The sequence below is a fragment of the Gossypium raimondii genome, chromosome 11, assembly GCF_025698545.1.
Source record: "Gossypium raimondii isolate GPD5lz chromosome 11, ASM2569854v1, whole genome shotgun sequence".
Classification (NCBI taxonomy): domain Eukaryota; kingdom Viridiplantae; phylum Streptophyta; class Magnoliopsida; order Malvales; family Malvaceae; genus Gossypium; species Gossypium raimondii.
Window position 1 is genome coordinate 56,234,630 of NC_068575.1, and position 18,270 is coordinate 56,252,899.

General features: G+C 34.2%; 1 protein-coding gene across 1 annotated transcript; it reads left to right on the forward strand.

The window, feature by feature from the left end:
- Positions 1-7,313: 7,313 nt before the first annotated feature.
- On the forward strand, positions 7,314-12,100 carry LOC105802638 (uncharacterized). The gene is made up of 14 exons (XM_012634398.2): positions 7,314-7,594; positions 7,748-7,884; positions 7,980-8,113; positions 8,213-8,251; positions 8,335-8,427; positions 8,511-8,627; positions 8,780-8,875; positions 9,363-9,476; positions 9,678-9,731; positions 10,019-10,066; positions 10,657-10,807; positions 11,089-11,254; positions 11,352-11,421; positions 11,544-12,100. The coding sequence occupies exons 2-14, from the start codon at positions 7,800-7,802 to the stop codon at positions 11,796-11,798; spliced, it is 1,422 nt and encodes a 473-aa protein (XP_012489852.1). The 5' UTR covers positions 7,314-7,594; positions 7,748-7,799; the 3' UTR covers positions 11,799-12,100.
- The last annotated feature ends 6,170 nt before the right edge of the window (positions 12,101-18,270 follow it).

Sequence of the window (18,270 nt, forward strand, 5' to 3'; positions counted from 1 at the left end):
TAAAATTTATATGTTTGGATTCTTTAATGAGTTTATTTTTAATATAAACAAACGAGAACATTGTTTGAATTTTGTACAAGGAGTTAAGTAAATTTTAGTAAGGAGAGGTCAGAACTGTCGAGCAGTGAAACAGGGGAATCTTTAGAGAACAAACTGTACTAATTGGCCAAACCAAAAATTCTGAAAATTTTATGGTGGAAAGGTATATGAATCTAGTTTTGGATAAAATTTATAGAACTTAATTTGGATCCATGTAGCTCCAGATAAAAATAAATTAGTGACCGTGATACAGAAAAATAACTTGCTGGAAATTGAACAAACAATGAATTTTATGTGTGATTAAAATTATGTTACTATGTAATCATGTGAGGAATTTATTTATTGGTCATATGTTTACTTACTAAGCTATATGCTTACTCGTTTTTATTTTCCCTTAATTATAGTGACATCAATCAGCTCGGAACTTGGACGACTTCAGACAATCATCCACACTATCATCAACTTTTTGGGTATTTTGCAATTAATACGTTGGAAACATGGCATGTATAGATGACTTTATGTAATGTGGTATAAATATGTATATATTCAGTATTGTTCGGTTTAATATGTTGGTGTTTATTAATGGATAAATTATGTCTGAACATATAACTGTAATTGGTTGAAAATATTAAAGTTGTTTGAAATTGTCTTCGAAAATTTGCAGGGGGTTTTATGTAAAAATAAGCAGAAATGCTGTCGAAATTTTTATATAAAAAAATTATAAGTGTTGAGTTCTAGTAATACCTCATACTCTGTTCCTGCAAGGAACACGGGTAAGGGGTGTTACATTTTAGTGGTATCAGAGCTACGGTTTAGCCGGTTCTCGGACTAATAAAATATGCGAGAAAGTCTATCTATATATGTCATAATTATATTGTGATAGTGTGATGATTTCTGACACTTTAAATTGTGTTTATATTTTTTATATAGTAAATGGAACCAGACCGAGCTGTAATAGATGATGTGAAAAGTAACACGCCGGCTTCCGCACAAAGGACCATGCCTGAAGAAAGTAGACATGAGACGCATAGTCAGGTTTGTTCGTGTAAATTTGAATGCTCAACCTCCTCCACCCCCTCCTATTCCTCAACCGGTCCCCGTAGCTCCACAAAGTGTTGATTTGGTAAGATCAAGTAAACCTCCTGTTGACAAAATCTGAAAGCATGGGGCTGAAGATTTCAGGGCTAATGTTGGTGATGATCCAGAAAAAGTAGAGTTTTGGCTGGAAAATACTATTCGGGTATTTGATGAACTATCTTGTACTTTTGATGAGTGTTTGAAATGTGCTGTGTCTTTACTGAAGGATTCAGCATACCGTTGGTGAAAAATATTAATATCAGTGGTTCCGAAAGAAATAGTTAATTGGAACTTCTTCTAGGAGGAATTCAGAAAGAAATATATAAGCCAACGATTTATTGATCAGAAACATAAGGAGTTTCTTGAGTTGAAGCAGGGTCGGATGTATGTGGCAGAATATGAAAGGGAGTTTGTTAGGCTCAGCAAGTATGCCCAGGAATGTGTGCCCACGGAGGCCATTATGTGTAAAAGATTTGAAGAGGGGTTAAATAAAGATATCAGATTGTACGTTGGGGTTTTATAGTTGAAAGAATTTGTAGTATTGGTTGACCGAGCCTGTAAAGCTGAAGAACTGAGTAAAGAAAAGAGAAGAGCGGAGATTGAAGCTCGAGATGTAAGAAAAAGTCAATGGGCAGGACATTTCAATCCTAACCAAATAAGCTTAAAGGGATGGATCCACGATCAACTGGTTCAGCTAGGTATTCACATAGAGATCGAGGGAAATCATACCCTGGAGCTAAAACTCAAACTACCTCGATGGCAAGTGTGGGCAATATGGGGAATACTAGACCTGAGTGTCAACAGTGTGGCAGGCGACATGTTGGAGAGTGTTGGGGATTTAGACGAGCCTGTTTCAGGTGTGGTTCTCAACAACATTATATAAAAGATTGCCCTGAGAGAATAGAGGAAGAAAGATTGCAGAGAGCTAGATCGGGTGATATTGTTAGTAGAGGTAGACCATCCAGGAATGTTGACAGCAAAGTCAGCGGTAAAAGTGTGGTGAAAGATATAGTTGGGAGATCAGAAACTATAACACTTGCCAGAACTTATGCCATACGTGCTCGTGAGGATGCATCATCTCCTAACGTAATTACTGGTACATTTTCTCTTCATGATATTGATGTTGTTGCTTTGATTGACCCTGGGCCTATTCATTCATATGTATATGTGAATTTAGTATCTAGTAAGAATTTGCCTGTTGAAAATACTGAATTTGTGATTAAAGTATCAAATCCTTTAAGAAAATATGTCCTAGTCGATAAGGTTTGTAAGAATTGTCTTCTGATGATTTACGGTCACTGTTTCCCGGCTAATTTGATGTTGTTACCATTTGATGAGTTTGATGTTATTCTGGGGATGGGTTGGTTGATATTGCATGATGCCAAGGTAAATTGTAGACAGAAAATCCTAGAATTGAAATGTGAAAATGGTGAAATTCTCCGGATTGAAGCAGAGGAGTCGAATAAATTGCCTATGGTGATTTCACACATGTCTGCTCAGAAATACTTGAGAAAAGGATGTGAAGCTTATCTTGCTTATGTGTTGAATACTGATATAACTGGGTCGAAGCTTGAATCAGTGCTGGTAGTTTGTGAATTTCGGGACGTATTTCCAGAGGAATTGCCTGGGTTACTTCCGATTAGAGAAGTTGAGTTTGTTATTGATTTGTTACCCGCATCGCACCAATTTCTATTACACCGTGTCGGATGGCTCATCGAGTTGAAAGAATTAAAAGCTCAATTACAAGAGTTGACAGATAAAGGATTTGTGAGACCAAGTTTTTCTCCTTGGGGTGCTCCTGTATTATTTGTGAAAAAGAAAGATGGCTCTATGAGACTTTGCATTGACTATTGTCAGCTTAACAAAGTGACTATAAAGAACAAGTACCCTTTACCAAGAATTGATGATTTGTTCGACCAACTAAAAGGAGCAACAGTGTTTTCAAAGATTGATCTGAGGTCGGGTTACTATCAGTTGAGAGTTAGGGAGTTCGATGTGCCAAAGACCGCTTTCAGAACGAGGTATGGCCATTATGAATTTCTGGTAATGCCTTTTGGGTTGACTAATGCTCCGGCTATTTTTATGGATTTAATGAACCGAATTTTCCGGCCGTATCTAGATAAGTTTGTGGTGGTGTTCATAGATGATATTTTAATTTATTCTTGGGATGAATCCGAGCATGCCGAATATTTGAGAATTTTGTTGCAGATTCTGAGAGAGAAGAAATTATATGCTAAAATTAGCAAAAGTGAGTTTTGGCTTCGTGAGGTTGGATTCTTGGGGCATATAGTTTCAAGTGAAGCTATTTGGGTTGATCCAAGCAAAATTTCAGCAATTGTTGATTAGGAGCCACCAAAGAATGTGACCGAGGTTAGAAACTTTCTGGGCTTAGCCGGATATTACAGACGGTTTGTCAAGGGATTCTCGATGATTGCCTCTCCTATGACTAAGTTATTGCAAAAGAATGTCAAGTTTGAATGGACCGATAAATGTCAACAAAGTTTCGAGAAATTGAAGGCTTTATTTACTGAGGCACCAGTGTTGGTACAACCTGAGTTAGGGAAGGAGTTTATAATTTACAATGATGCATCGTTGAATGGTCTTGGGTGTGTGTTAATGCAAGAGGGCAAAGTAATAGCTTATGCTTCGAGACAGCTGAAACCACACGAGAAGAATTATCCGACGTATGATTTAGAATTGGCGGCCATTGTTTTTGCTTTAAAAATTTGGCGTCATTATCTGTATGGTGAGAAATGCCGAATCTTCACTAATCATAAGAGTTTGAAGTATTTAATGAATCAAAAAGACTTGAATTTGCGACAACGAAGATGACTCGAGCTAATAAAAGATTACGAGCTAGTGATTGATTATCATCCTAGAAAAGCTAATGTTGTTGCTGATGCCTTGAGCAGAAAATCTTTATTCGCTTTGAGAGCTATGAGTACGAGATTAACTTTATCTAATGATGGTACCGTTATTCCTTCAGCAAATTCGGGAAGCTCAAAAGAATGACAGTGAATTACAAGCCATGAGAGCTCAGTGCGAAGCAGGTGTTGACTCAGATTTTCGAATTAGCTCAGATGATTGTCTGATGTTCCGGGATAGGGTATGTATACCAAGAAGTGATGAGTTAATTCAGATCATTTTATGTGAGGCACACAGTGGTGATTTGTCAATTCATCCAGGTAGTGTGAAAATGTATAATGATTTGAAGAAATTGTATTGGTGGCTGGGAATGAAAAATGATATCTCAGAATTTGTATGAAAGTGTTTAATTTGTCAACAAGTGAAAGTTGAGCATCAAGTATCATCGGGTTTACTTCAGCTGGTAATGATTCCAGAGTGGAAGTGGGATAGCATCACGACGGATTTTGTGATGGGATTGCCTTTGACTCCAAAAAAAGAAGGATGCTATTTGGGTAATTGTTGATAGACTGACAAAGTCAGCCCATTTCATTCCAGTACGCATTGATTACTCACTTGACAGGTTGGCGGAGTTATATATTGTTGAAATAGTGAGACTACACGGGGTGCCTAAGTCTATTATATCGGATAGAGATCTGAGGTTCACATCGAGGTTTTGGATAAAGTTGCAGGAAGCTTTGGGTACAAAATTGAACTTTAGTACTGCGTTCCATCCGCAAACTGACAGGCAATCAGTTTAAGTTCTTGAAGACATGCTCCGATGTTGTATTTTAGAATTTGAAGGCAGTTGGGAGCAATATCTACCATTGGTTGAATTTGCTTACAACAATAGCTATCAGTCAAGTATACGAATGGCACCGTATGAAGCATTATATGGGCGTAAGTGTAGAACTCCTTTATATTGGACTGAGCTCGATGAGAACCGGATTCATGGAGTTGACTTGGTGAAAGAAACTGAAGAAAAAGAAAAAGTAATCTGTGACTGTTTAAAGGTTGCTTCAGATCGGCAAAAGTCATATGCGGATTTAAAGAGGAAAAAGATTGAGTTTCAAGTGGGCGACAAAGTGTTCTTGAAAGTATCTCCATGGAAGAAGATTTTGAGATTTGGTCGTAAAGGCAAATTGAGTCCACGCTTTATTGGACCGTATGAAGTTATTGAAAGAATTGGACTTGTAGCTTATCGGTTAGCTTTTGCCGCCAGAGTTGGAAAGAATACATAATGTATTTCATGTATCGATGTTACGACGCTATCATTTTGATCCTTCACATATAGTTTCTCCTACAGAAGTTGAAGTTCGATCGGATATGACTTATGAGGAGGAACCGATAAAGATTCTAGCTCGAGAGGTCAAACAGTTAAGAAAAAAAAGTGTAGTCTTAGTGAAAGTGTTGTGGAAAAAACATGGAATGGAAGAGGCTACGTGGGAACCGGAGGAAGTTATGAGGAAACAGTACCCAAATATCTTTTCCGGTAAGATTTTCAAGGACGAAAATCCTTAAGGGGGGAGAATTGTAACAGCCCGATTCTGGGCCTAGTCGGAACAGTGGTTTCGGGACCACTCAAAACCACTGTAGACCATATAATGATAAAAATAAATTTTTATTTTTTTCCGACTTTGGATTTGTGGTCCCAAAACCACTGTTTTGATTTCACTCAAAATGGGCTGTTACAAGATTAAACATGTGTTACGCATTCTCATGCATGTATAACATCTCAGGGGAGTAGGCTCGACGAGCGAGCTGCGAGCTTAATTTGCGATCTCATCATACGAACTCAATCCATGATCTTGTGAGTTTGGACCAATATCGACCCAAACCCAAATATATTTTGGACCAATAGTGATAACTATCCTAACACTACTTAATCAAAGTTTTCATATACAATTATAGATAAAGCTATTTAAATAGTAAATATATATATGAAACGTATATAAATATTCAAAATCATCCGATTACCAAATAAAAGTTTGGCGATGTTGCAATAATTTCCTAAATCCCCTCTATTTTTATAAATTAAACAATATATCTTAAAAGAGATGGTTTGAATGATCTTTATGTAAATAAATATACCATTGCTTAACGGAGAAACCAAACCCCATGTAGATGTTGAAGAAACCACCTTGCTTTACCATTAAACCACAACTTTTCATCAAATGTTGCTTCTAGCCAAATCAATAGAATTTAACATCCCATCCCGATACATGTACTTTTAGAATGTAATAAAAGTTATATTTTTATTAAAACTTTCGTAATCAATATTTCATAATCAAATTTAAAATATATAAGGAAAAATTATCAAAATAGTCACTTTTATTTGTCTCATGTTACATTTTAATCACTTATGTTTGAAATGTTATGTTTTAGTCACTTACGTTAACGTGTTGTAATATTTTAGTCACTAAACCATTAATTACCGTTAAAGGTGTGATGGTAAGTGACATTACACATTAAATCATCATTTCAAACGAAAATTTTAGATTAAATTCTACAATTGTCTCATATATATATATATATATATTTTATTTTGAGCAATTTAATTTTTCTTTTATGTTCTTTTAACTTTATTTTTTATTTTCCATTTTTTTTGCTTCTCCTCGGTTTTCCTCCATTCTTTATTTCTTTTAACATAGTTTTCTATATTTTCCATTTGTTAAAACTAGTCTACAAGCTTGCCTTACTTAAAAAATTAAATTGTTCAAAAAATAGAAGTACATGAACTAGTCTTAACAAATAGAAAACATAAAAAAACAACGTTAAAAGAAATACAAAATGGAGAAAATAGAGGAGAAGCGAAGAGAATGAAAAAAAGAAAAAAAAAAGTTAAAAGAACATAAAAGAAAAAAAATGAAATTGCTTAAAACGAAAAAATATGGAGATCAATTGTATAAATTAACCTAAAATTTTTGTTTGAAATTATGATTTAATTTGCCACATTAGCTTACCGTTACATCGTTAACGACAATTAATAACTCCGTGACTAAAATGTTACAACGTGATAACATGAGTGGCTAAAACGTAATATTTTAAACATAAGTGACTAAAATGTAATCTGAGGCAAATAAAAATAATTATTTTAATAGTTTACCCAATATATAATGTATTTTAGAATATGATGAAATAATAACAAAAAACTTCATAACACCTTAAAACCTGAGTTTTTTTTTTTTTTTTTAAATTTCAGTTAAGGTGGGCAAAATATTAATATTTAAAGAATAGCAATTAAAGTTCTTATTTTTACTTTCGAACTTGAGTGGAAGCTTTTGAAAGGACATACCGTCTATCACGCTGGAAGTGGCAAATTAGCCCACCGCCCGCCCATTCGTCCATTTCGACCTAACTTAGATTATACTGCTGGGGCTATTATAGGCCCATCTCGAAGAAGAAAAAGCCGAGGAACGAGAGAGGAAGGTAACGGTGAATTTCGCACTCTCAATGACGACGAACTGAACTGAAATGCACGTCTCTCTCTGTCCAAAATCCTTTCATCTCTTTCACTGTCTTTCCAGATCTGTCAAAATCGCGGATCAACGACGTCGTTTCGTATCCTAATCCGGTAACTGTTCTGTTTCATTCTCATTCTGGATCTGATCATTATTACTAATTCCTAGTTCCAGTTAAAAGGAATCCATATGCTGCATTAGTTTTAGTATAATTTTGCTTTGTTGTTTTTGGATGAGAAAATGTAACTGGAGTTTGACTGTCGCAGGATGTAACTTGAATTAGGATCATTTAAAAAAAAAAAAGAATCAGGCAAGCTCATGTTTGAAAATCAGACGGCAATCGCTTCTTCTCACAGTCCTCACCTTCGGAAACCTGGCTCCAAATCTGTTTCTTCTGACCTAGGTAAATCTTTCATCTGTTTCAGTAATCGATTGACCTTCGATTTAAACTCATCTAACAAGATACGAATCCTTTTTTACCTTTCATTTATTGGTTAGGGGCTGGTGAACCTGGAAATAGTGTTCAAGAGGGTTACGTGTTTCCTTTGACGGTAGGTGAAATGAAGGCTTCTAATTCACCCATGCACACCACAGCCATAATGCCTTCTCCCATCTTTCTATGGAGATTTAAGGTTTGTTTTTTTCTGGAGGTTCTTCAAATCAGAATTCACGATTCACATTTTCTTAAAAACAATTAACTTTGAGAACTTCTAACGGAAGTGGTTTTCTAGGTTATATGGTTTCTGATATGGGCCTTCACTTGTTGCAAGGTCAGTATTTATACAGCTAGCTAAATGTCGTGGATGCTTTTGAGAATTGGTCTTGAAAATTCTTGATTTGTCTCCTGAAACAGATTGGATGGGATTCAGTCATGAGAATGAGCGCGGACTTGCGAGACTTGTTCTTGTATGAGGCATTCTTATATTATAACCCTCTCCTCCTTGTGGTTAGTTAACGAATACTTGAGTTTGACTAAAAAAATGTTATTTGATGTCTTTCAAATCTTATTTCTTGTTTTTGCAATTGTAGACTATGATGGTTTGGCTATGGGGAGTGTGTTTATGGGTCTTCTCACAAAGCACTATTAATTATGCAAAAATATTTGATCTTGATTCAAACCACCTTACTCACAGAGAAATATGGAAGGTACTTGTTCTAAACACTCTTCATGTTATTCGCGTTTTTGCACTTCATATGCTTTATTGAGAGCTTGGTCCTGAGATTGTGGTGCCACTATTAAAAAAAATGTATTCCGATTTTAATGTCCTTTTTTTCCCCTCCTGTTTTGCTGCATGCAGTGTAGCATATGGATGACAGTTATAGTGCCAACTAGCATGACAGCATACCTTTATCTTTACTCCCATGGAGAAGTAGCATTGGCAGCATCACAACCAGTGTAATATCTACCATGTTTCCCAGCATTATCTTTTGTTTTCCTATAATTTTAACTGCATATATGCAAGACATTAGCTTTTGATTGTTTCAACCATTAGATTTATCAATTATGTCTTTAGTACTTAATTATTACGTGTCAGTTTCATTAGTATGGGATGCCGATAATGATTTTTTTATGTGTATGAATGCAAATTTTTATGCCGATAATAATTTTAACTACATATATGCAAGACATTAGCTTTTGATTGTTTCAACCATTAGATTTTTCGATTATGTCTTTACTACTTAATTATTACGTGTCAGTTTCATTAGTTTGGGATGCCAATAATAATTTTTTTATGTGAATGAAAGCAAATGTTTATGTGACTGCTTGTAGTCTTCTCTTCTAGTTTTGTAGATTGCATTCTGTAGGCTTACCGAGTTTTCGATCATGCCATAAGTAATTTGACACTTTGATGGTTCTAACGTTTGAAATACAACCTGCAGGTGATCCTCTATGTTGCTGTTGCTTTGGTTTTGATATTCCCCTTTGACATTTTCTATTTTTCATCTCGTTACTTCTTGCTAAGAACACTCTGGCGTATAGCTCTCCCACTTCAGGCTAGTTTCTATTGTAGCTTTTTAAATTTTTTGTTTGGGTACTTGAGCTAGCAAGCTGCATTTGCAGATTAGCATTTCCTCATGTTGGGCGTATTTTTATCTTTAATGTTTGAAAATTTCCTTTTTAGTAACTATTACTCAGAGTTTTGCTGTGGCTGACATGCATTTACACTTTTTACTTGTTTAATTCTTGTATAACAGCCAATTTCATTTCCTGACTTCTTCTTGGCTGATATTCTGACCTCCATGGCCAAGGTATGAACCTTTAACCTCATTTCATCTCCTTAAGCAAGTTGCTGTTTTCGTTTCTCCTAATAAGTAGATTGTACCAGTTAAAGGGCCAATGAAAATATTTTCTTGTACTTTGATACTCTCATGGATTTTCATGCTGATTAGATGTATGCTATAGAACCAAAATTATTGGAGCCACTCTAAGTTTATGGTATTAATTTGGTTTTATAAGGCTTAGCTAAAAAGGATTGGTTTTGCAAGTGGAGCTTTTTTTTATTTATTTAATTGCTTGTATTCTTTATTTTGTGAAGGTATTTTCAGATTTGGAGCGTTCAGTCTGTCGAATGGTTCATCGCCAGGTAATTTTAATACTGATGATTTTCATGTAGGTTATTTATAGAAGGCTAAGAGCACTCTCAAATGTATTGTGTTGTGGTATTTTTTGTTCATCTCAAACTGGCTGAAGATAAGACCGTCAATGCTCTTCTCAACAGCCTATCAGTTTCGCGGATTATTAATATTTGGGAGTTCTATGAAAAACAAGTTGATGGTAGACCATTTTTCGAACATGGAGGAAAAGGATCATAAGGAAAGACTTGATGAATATGTGTAGTCATTACTCTTGTTTCTGGTTTTTGTGGGAGTTTAGAACCAATTTAACTTATGTTGTGTCTGTAATGCTTTAGAATACAGCTGTTTTTGAATTAATTGGATGAGGTCTTCTAATCAAACTAATGCTGGTGGTTATAGGCTCACTTTTTTTATCTATTTAGTTAAGATATACACAATGAGGGTATACTGTGTGTCTTTCTTATTAAGTATTAAATATGATTATGCTTAATTTGGATTTGGTCCATTCATATCGCAACATTGAACTGTTGAATCTCTTTGAATTGATGCAATGTTGATCTCCTTGGATGAATAAGATGAGGATTCTCTTGTCATGTAGGTCGCAACAATCGCATGGTTTGAAGCGGACTCAGTTTGTGGCAGCCACTCAGTTGCAATTCCACTAGTGCTTGTTATTCCTTATATTTGGCGGCTACTGCAATGTCTGCGGCAGTACAAGGACACAAAAGAGAAACCAACTCTTTTTAATGGTAATACATCTAGGTACCTGGTGCTTACTATTTTTTTTATTAATTTACATTTAGTCAGAATGGATATGGATATACAAACTGGTAAAATGTACAATGTATTGCCTAAAAAATATTTTCCTTGTGGATAACACATCATTGAACTTTGTCAGTGATTTCTATTGCTATTTCTTACCTTGGCTTATCTCATATTGGCTAAGTGACTATTTGCACCTGGATTCTTTTACCCATTTTTGTTTATCAGCTATCTTTTTTATTCTAACCCAATTTGCATGTGGTTTCAGCTTTAAAATATTCAACAGCTGTCCCTGTGATTTTTCTCTCGGCTCTTAAATATCATGTTTCACCTGATAGGTGGACATATGTTTATCGTCGCCTCTGGCTTTTTTCAAGTGTTGTCAACTCACTCTACTCATTTTATTGGGACATAACACGTGATTGGGACCTTAGGTGTGATAATATATTCCTTATATAGCTTTCGATTGTGAGGTCACATTGGCATTTCTTGCACCTAATTAAGTTAAATTTTAAATTTGGCATGTGGCAGTGTCTTCACCAGAATCTTCAAGTTCAACAAACCAAGTTTGTGCACCAATCTGTTCTATGGGCGAAGATGGGTAAGAATCTTTGTTGCTGATAATTATTCACACATATTCATTTCACGACTCTTAATAGCACATCAATAGCTATAGTTTTTCATATGCATAATTATTTTTTTTCCTTTTTTGAAACTTGGTAGGTTTATTTTTGGGTTATCGGAAGCAACTTGATTTTGCGTTGCACATGGACATATAAACTGTCTGCTCATCTCCGCCACAACTACTTGACTGTGTTTATGGTCACTGCCTTAGAGATGCTAAGAAGGTTCCAATGGATATTCTTCCGAGTTGAAAATGAATGGAACAAAATTACCAAGTCCGGTTTTCAGATTCCGATGGTTGACATGCCAAGAGAGGAGGAAAAGTTACTGGGCTCAACTAATCACAATGTGTAGATGATCATACAAGTCTCTCTCTGGCTGGCTTTAAGTAGCTTCAAATTAATTTCATTCTTTGCGCTGCTATGACTCATATTATTTCAGGCCTGAAGCAGTTGCTGCATTTTGGTTGCCCCTGTTTGACATTGATGATATGATATATGATATATACATACATATATATCTATAGGTTTGGACTTTCGTGCCTTAAGGCTTCTTGCGCAACAGTTTTGATTTTGAAAGCGGTTTAGATTAGATGTATAATATGAATTTTTTTTTTACTGATATTGGAGAATTTTAGAAGTCTTAGATTTAAATTAGTTTTCATTGTTCGTCACTATGGGTAGTGTTTCAGGTTTTTGATATATAACAATGCTCTGCTATGTTGGAAAAAGGAATAAAATTTGAGTGATGTGAAAGGTAAAAATAAATTAGTATGAACTAAAAGTTACCTAACTCATTGTATTTAATTTAGGAAGCGTAAAACAAAATTGGATGTTGATTTTTTCTCGGGAAAATTATCCAAATAAATTTTCCTTCTTGCTCTTTTGGCAAAGGAGACAATGGATTTAATTTGATAAAATCTTTGCTAACAAGGTTTGGAAGTTGGGTAAGTGTGGTTATATTATATTATTTCTTTTCCTTAAAACACACAGTATAGCTTCTTAACTTGTAATGTTTTTTAATTCCATAGCTAATCTGGAAAATAAGAAAACTAATTCGACAAGGAAAAAGGCTTTAACTTAAATTTAATCATAATTATAATAGTAAATAAAAATAATGGTATTTATTTATTTAAAAACATCTTTAAAATTTTAAAATATAACAATTTCAAAGTCTTAACTGTGTTGTTTGTTCGGAAAAGGAGAGGATCCTTGGGGGGAATGTTGTAGTGGTATTAGTTTTGCAGCCTCAATAATAGAACCAAATCAGATTGGAATTGAAGGGAGAGTTTTTCCTTTATTTTGGGGAAAGATCATGGAAAGCATTGCATTATTATATTCAATTTGAAAAGCTAAGTCCCAACACATTAATAACAGCTCACACCAACTTTAACTTTAACTCGTACCTTTCGTTGTTAAGTAATTACAACATGCAAAAATTGTTGGAAATATATTACTGCAAAATAAAATTATTAGCATTGATAGAAAATCAAATTGAATGTAAATAAATAAAACAATTACTATGTCGTGGAAGAATCACTACTTTAGAAGCATATTCGTCTTAATCGGTGTAATCGTGTAGTGGACATCATCCAAAGCAGGTGGGACACAATTGGAGGGGTCACAGACGGTCCTGCTTAAAATCCAATTTCCTAGACAAAATTTCTCTCTTGTGTAATTCTGTAGAATACCGAAATTTAGAGAATAAAAGGATGAGAGAAACTAGTTTTCTCTTGTGTTTTATGAAAAATAAGAACAATGAACTCCTATTTATATTGTTTTTTGAACGGACAAAATGGTAAATTTCAAGAAGCAATTTCTTAAAAAATCTTAACAACAAAATTTTGGTTATGTCAAATGGTAACCATTTAAAAATTAATTGTGAGTTTGGATGGACGATGGGGTATGTTGTAGTGCATTTAATTTACTTTTTATTTCAAGTTACAGTATTGTTATAATATTTAATATCACCGCCATCGCTATTTTTACCTAACCGTAGAAAAACACACCGCCCATACAAACTCACATTCCTTAAATAAGTATAATGCCTACGTTACCAACTAAGGACAAAAGTAATTAGCTTTTTCTTAGGTGAATCCCAAAATGTCAAAACCTTTTCTCTATTCTTGTTAGTTTCTCTATCTACCAATCAATTTGCTGCTTTTTTTTTATAACTCCTTTTATTCTTTCAGTGCATTGAAAATATTAGGTTATAACATCTTAATTTTGGGCCTAGTCAGAGCAGTAGTTGTGGGATCACAAATTTGATATTGAAAAATTTATTTTATTATTATTTTAATGTCTACAGTAGGATACTAAAGTTGTGTGAAATTTTCATAAAGAAATTTTCTCGTTTGAGTGCTTAATTTGATAAAAAGGACTAAATCGTATAAGGTGCAAAACTTAAGGTCTAATTGATAAAGGCACTAAATAACTATAGAATTGAAAAGTATGAGCACTTGCTTGGAAATTATACCAATAGAAAAGTGAGGAGACAAAGATGGACATGTAGTAGGTGGATTTGGTGAAGTTATTAAAAGGTTAAATTGGTAAATAAGATAATAGGTATAATAAGACAAAATAGCAAAAGCTATCATCTTTATTTTTCTTCTTCTTCAACCGTAATAGAGAAAAAAAGATGGCAGCCATGGAATAGGTTTCATTCGGCCAAGCTTTGGAGCTTGTTAGTTGAGTGGTTTTTGCCCCGTTTTTAGTGATTTCTATGTTTTCGAAGTCGTGATAATTCGATTTAGCTATCCCGTACCTTCATTTTCAAAACTGTTAAAGTTTGTGAATTTTTCTATTGTTGATAAAGTGTGTATTTTGATAATTGATGATAGAAAATACATCCTTGTTGTTAGATAAACAACATTTGTAAAGTGATTTTTGATAGAAATGTCGATTAGGGATTAAATTGAGAAATGTGATAAATTGTGTGGTAAAAGTGTGAATATGTGAAAAATGTGGGCTACTGTAAGTATGATAAATATTCGACTAGGCATGGGTAGCAAAGAAATTGAATGAATTTCATTTTATGAGCCAGGGGCAAAGGGGTAAAAGTGTAGATATGATAAAGTTTAGGGGTAAAAATATAATTTTACCAAAAATATGAAATTAGGCTAATTTGAGTAGCATGATGAATAAATAAATTAAATGTGTCGTTATAGATCAAGGAAGCTGAGATTTGGAATTAGATCGGGGGAAAAACAAGATAATCGAGTAATTAACTTATTTCGTCGTTTCATATTGAGGTAAGTTTGTATGTAAATAATGCATCGTTTTTACTTACGTTATCATATTTTATTATGTTTTATGAAATGTGGCTGAGTATTGAATGAAATTGACAAGTATCGAAAAGTGAGAAATTTTTCGGTTGAACATTAGAAATTTCCCGATTTTATGACAAGTGACATGTCACTAGTGATTCAAGTGCGGTACTATGTGAAGGCCACTTTGTGAAGAAGGTAGCTTTGGCTACAAGGGTGGTACTATGTGCAGGCCATGGGGCATCCGTTATTATTCCGATGTGTTCAACGGGAAATGACTAAATGTAAACAAATATGACTATGTGATGAATAAGTGCAGGTACGCGTGTGTAAACTTATGAGCAATGTACTCGATATATGATCAAACTTTGGTAAGATTGATACGGAGTAAGTGTTACAATGAAAGTTACTATAAAGAAAACATGAAATAGTGAAATTTTGAAATAAAATAGTTTTGGACAACAGGGGTTGTGTGACTTTGAAAAATCACCAAAAATGGTGGAAACTGAAGTAAAAGTTGAATAAGATATGAAATTAAAGCTTATTGAGGGTGAGTTTGGATGAGCGGTGCGTTTACCTGTGTTTGTGTAAAAACAACGGTGGCGGTGAGATTAGATACTGTAGTGATACTGTAGCGTGAGACAAAAAGCAAGCTAAACGCACTGCACCGCACCCAATCGCCCATCCAAGCCCACCCTGAGTCTATTTTCACATAAAAGAAACGGTATCAGTAAAAGAATTTCATATTATGAGATATTTGAATTTTTGTAGGACAGAGTCAGGATGATTTCGAAATCCCCTATTCTGACTTTGAAAAATCATTAAAAATTGTATAAAAATAATTACGAGTTATAATTTATATGTTTGAAATTCTAAATGAATCCATTTTCGAGAAAAACAAACGGGAACAACATCCGAATCACGTACTAGGAGATAATTAATTTTTAGTGAAGAAGGGTCGAAATTATTGGAAAGCAGAACAAGGACGACTTTAAAGAATAAACTGTACTTATTGGCTAAACCAAAAATTCTGAAAATTTTATGGTAAGGAGATATGCCAGTCTAGTCTCAGGGAAAATTAGCAGAACTTAATTTGGAGTTCCGTAGCTCAAGATATAAATAATTTAGTGACTATGACTATGAACATAAGTAAATAGTGGAACTATGTGCAATTATGATCGGATTATCTTGAGAACATATTGTGAGGATTGATAAAAGCATGTTAATAAATTGCTTAGTATTTACATACCAACTTACTAAACTATATAGCTCGGATTATCTTGAGAACATATTGTGAGGATTGATAAAAGCATGTTAATAAATTGCTTAGTATTTACATACCAACTTACTAAACTATATAGCTTACCCCATTCCTTTTCTTTTCCTATAGTGTCACAGATACTAGCTCGGGTTAGAGATCGTTGGAGATTCTATCACACTATCAAGCTATTGATCGGTATCAATGTTTTCAAGCATTTTAAGTTTATGGCATGTATAGGGACTCAGTCATTTTGTGTATAAATAGTTTTAAATTAAATTAAATTTTATGGCCTGGTTTTGTATGAATGCATGTGTTTGAGTCCGGTAACGCCTCGTACCCTGTTTTGGCGTCGAGCACGGATAAGGGTTGTTACATAGATAAACCTCCAACTTAACTCCTCCTTTAAAAGAATTTTTTTTAACAAGCCAAAAATGTGATCCACAATTAAAGGTGTTTATAGGTTGGATCAGACTTAAACATGATATTAATATATTTTATGTTTGTCCAAACCCGACCTAGCTTGAAATATGAGTCTAAAATTTTGCTCAAACTCGTCCATTTTTGCAAAAGATTAACTTAAACTCATTTTAGACCCACTTATATTATATTTTTTTAAAAATATTTATATTATTTTAATATAAAATTTTTCTATTTATTAAATTTTTTATATAATCATCTTAACATTATTTTAATGTTTACATTTGTGTAGTATTATATATTTTAATATATTATAAATTACATAATATATAAAATAACATAATATAAAGTATTGTGAACTTAAAAAACGAGTCGAGTCAAACTAGATTCAAGCCTTAAATATTCAAGTTCAAGCTCAGCTCATATTTTAAATAAACTTAATTTTTTTTGTTCAAACTCATTTTTCAAGCTTAATATTATCATTTAAATTCTATCAAATTTTGGATAAATATGAACAAATATCACGAAGAAGTAAATCCAGAATTAAGGAAATCCCCCCACCCCTCCACAAACAAAGCAAAACAAAAAGGCAAACGTATTATAATGCTATTCTTCTTTTCAGTTTCCGATGAAATGACAGAAGTAAGAAACAAGTAAACAAAGAACTCCAACTCTGAAGCGAAGTCCTTTTGTAAGTGGTTCCTTCTTTTTAGGCCCCTTCCAAAGAAGGTGACTCACGTAATACTAAATCGTGGCCTCTTTCTCAATCCCCTCTCACCACCCCACCACTATAAACCGCCAATACTGCTCCTCACACCACACTCGTGTCCTACATACCTCCCTTAAAATATAAAAACCTTTTCCCTTCACTGCTCAAAATCCTATTCAATCTCCCATGGCTTCCAATCTTGCTGAGAGTCAGAGTTTTGGATTGACATCTATAGCTGAGGAAGAAGCTCGTTGGTGCTGTGTCCTTGTGTTGGTAACCCTGTTATTGCTCAACTCTTTCAAGGAAACTAACTATACCATAACAAAGGATGAGGATTATGATGGGAAAGGGGTGAGTCGTCGGGTGTTGGAGCGAGCGTGTGATGAAATCTATGTGGTTGCAGAAGGAGAAACCCTCCACTCCATTAGCGACAAGTGTGGGGATCCTTTTATAGTGGAGCACAACCCCCATATTCATGACCCTGATGATGTATTTCCCGGACTTCTCATCAAGATTACTCCTCTCTCTCTACCAACTCACTCATTTAGCCTCTAGCTTTCTTCCTATTTATCAATCACCAATTCCAAGGGAAACATGGGTTGTTCTTCATGATTTCATCATTGGCATCCATTGCTTCAAGCCTTCAACTTCTTGTCATTAGTAATTCCCGTTTTTATATAATCAGGACTAGGTAAGATGGAAACTTTCCCAAGGATTTTCTTTGGTTATTTTAGGTCAATTAATAAAAAAAAACATTGTTTTTAGTTATTACTTGGGAACAACTCTTAACTATGAGATACTAGAGATACATTACTTGCAACTCTGGTTTCCTTTCGAATATGATATAATACATAGTTTCTTTTTTTTCCCCTACATATATATTCACATTTAACCTAACTCAACATTGTTGGAACTACTGTCGTCACTCACTTGTAATAATTAGGGATGAAATCAACATATACATTTTTCAAAACGTATTTTTTATTGAAGCTTTATCCATCATTGAATGATAACGTTATTAGCAAAACTTTATTACCGAGTCCATTTGTAGCTGCACAACCAAAATGATTTAAGTAAAAAATACAATGTGTTTGTAGAGTTTCTACAGTGATTTCTCACATTATGGCTTTTGTGGTACCTATTCATGATATTAGCTTTTGCTATGCTATCAGAT

Excerpts from the sequence above, each read along its gene's own strand:
- LOC105802638 (XM_012634398.2), top strand. The coding sequence starts at position 7,800 with ATGTTTGAAAATCAGACGGCAATCGCTTCTTCTCACAGTCCTCACCTT. Across the intron at positions 9,477-9,677 it reads GTATAGCTCTCCCACTTCAG|CCAATTTCATTTCCTGACTT; the intron begins GCTAGTTTCTAT and ends CTTGTATAACAG. Across the intron at positions 11,422-11,543 it reads TGTTCTATGGGCGAAGATGG|GTTTATTTTTGGGTTATCGG; the intron begins GTAAGAATCTTT and ends GAAACTTGGTAG.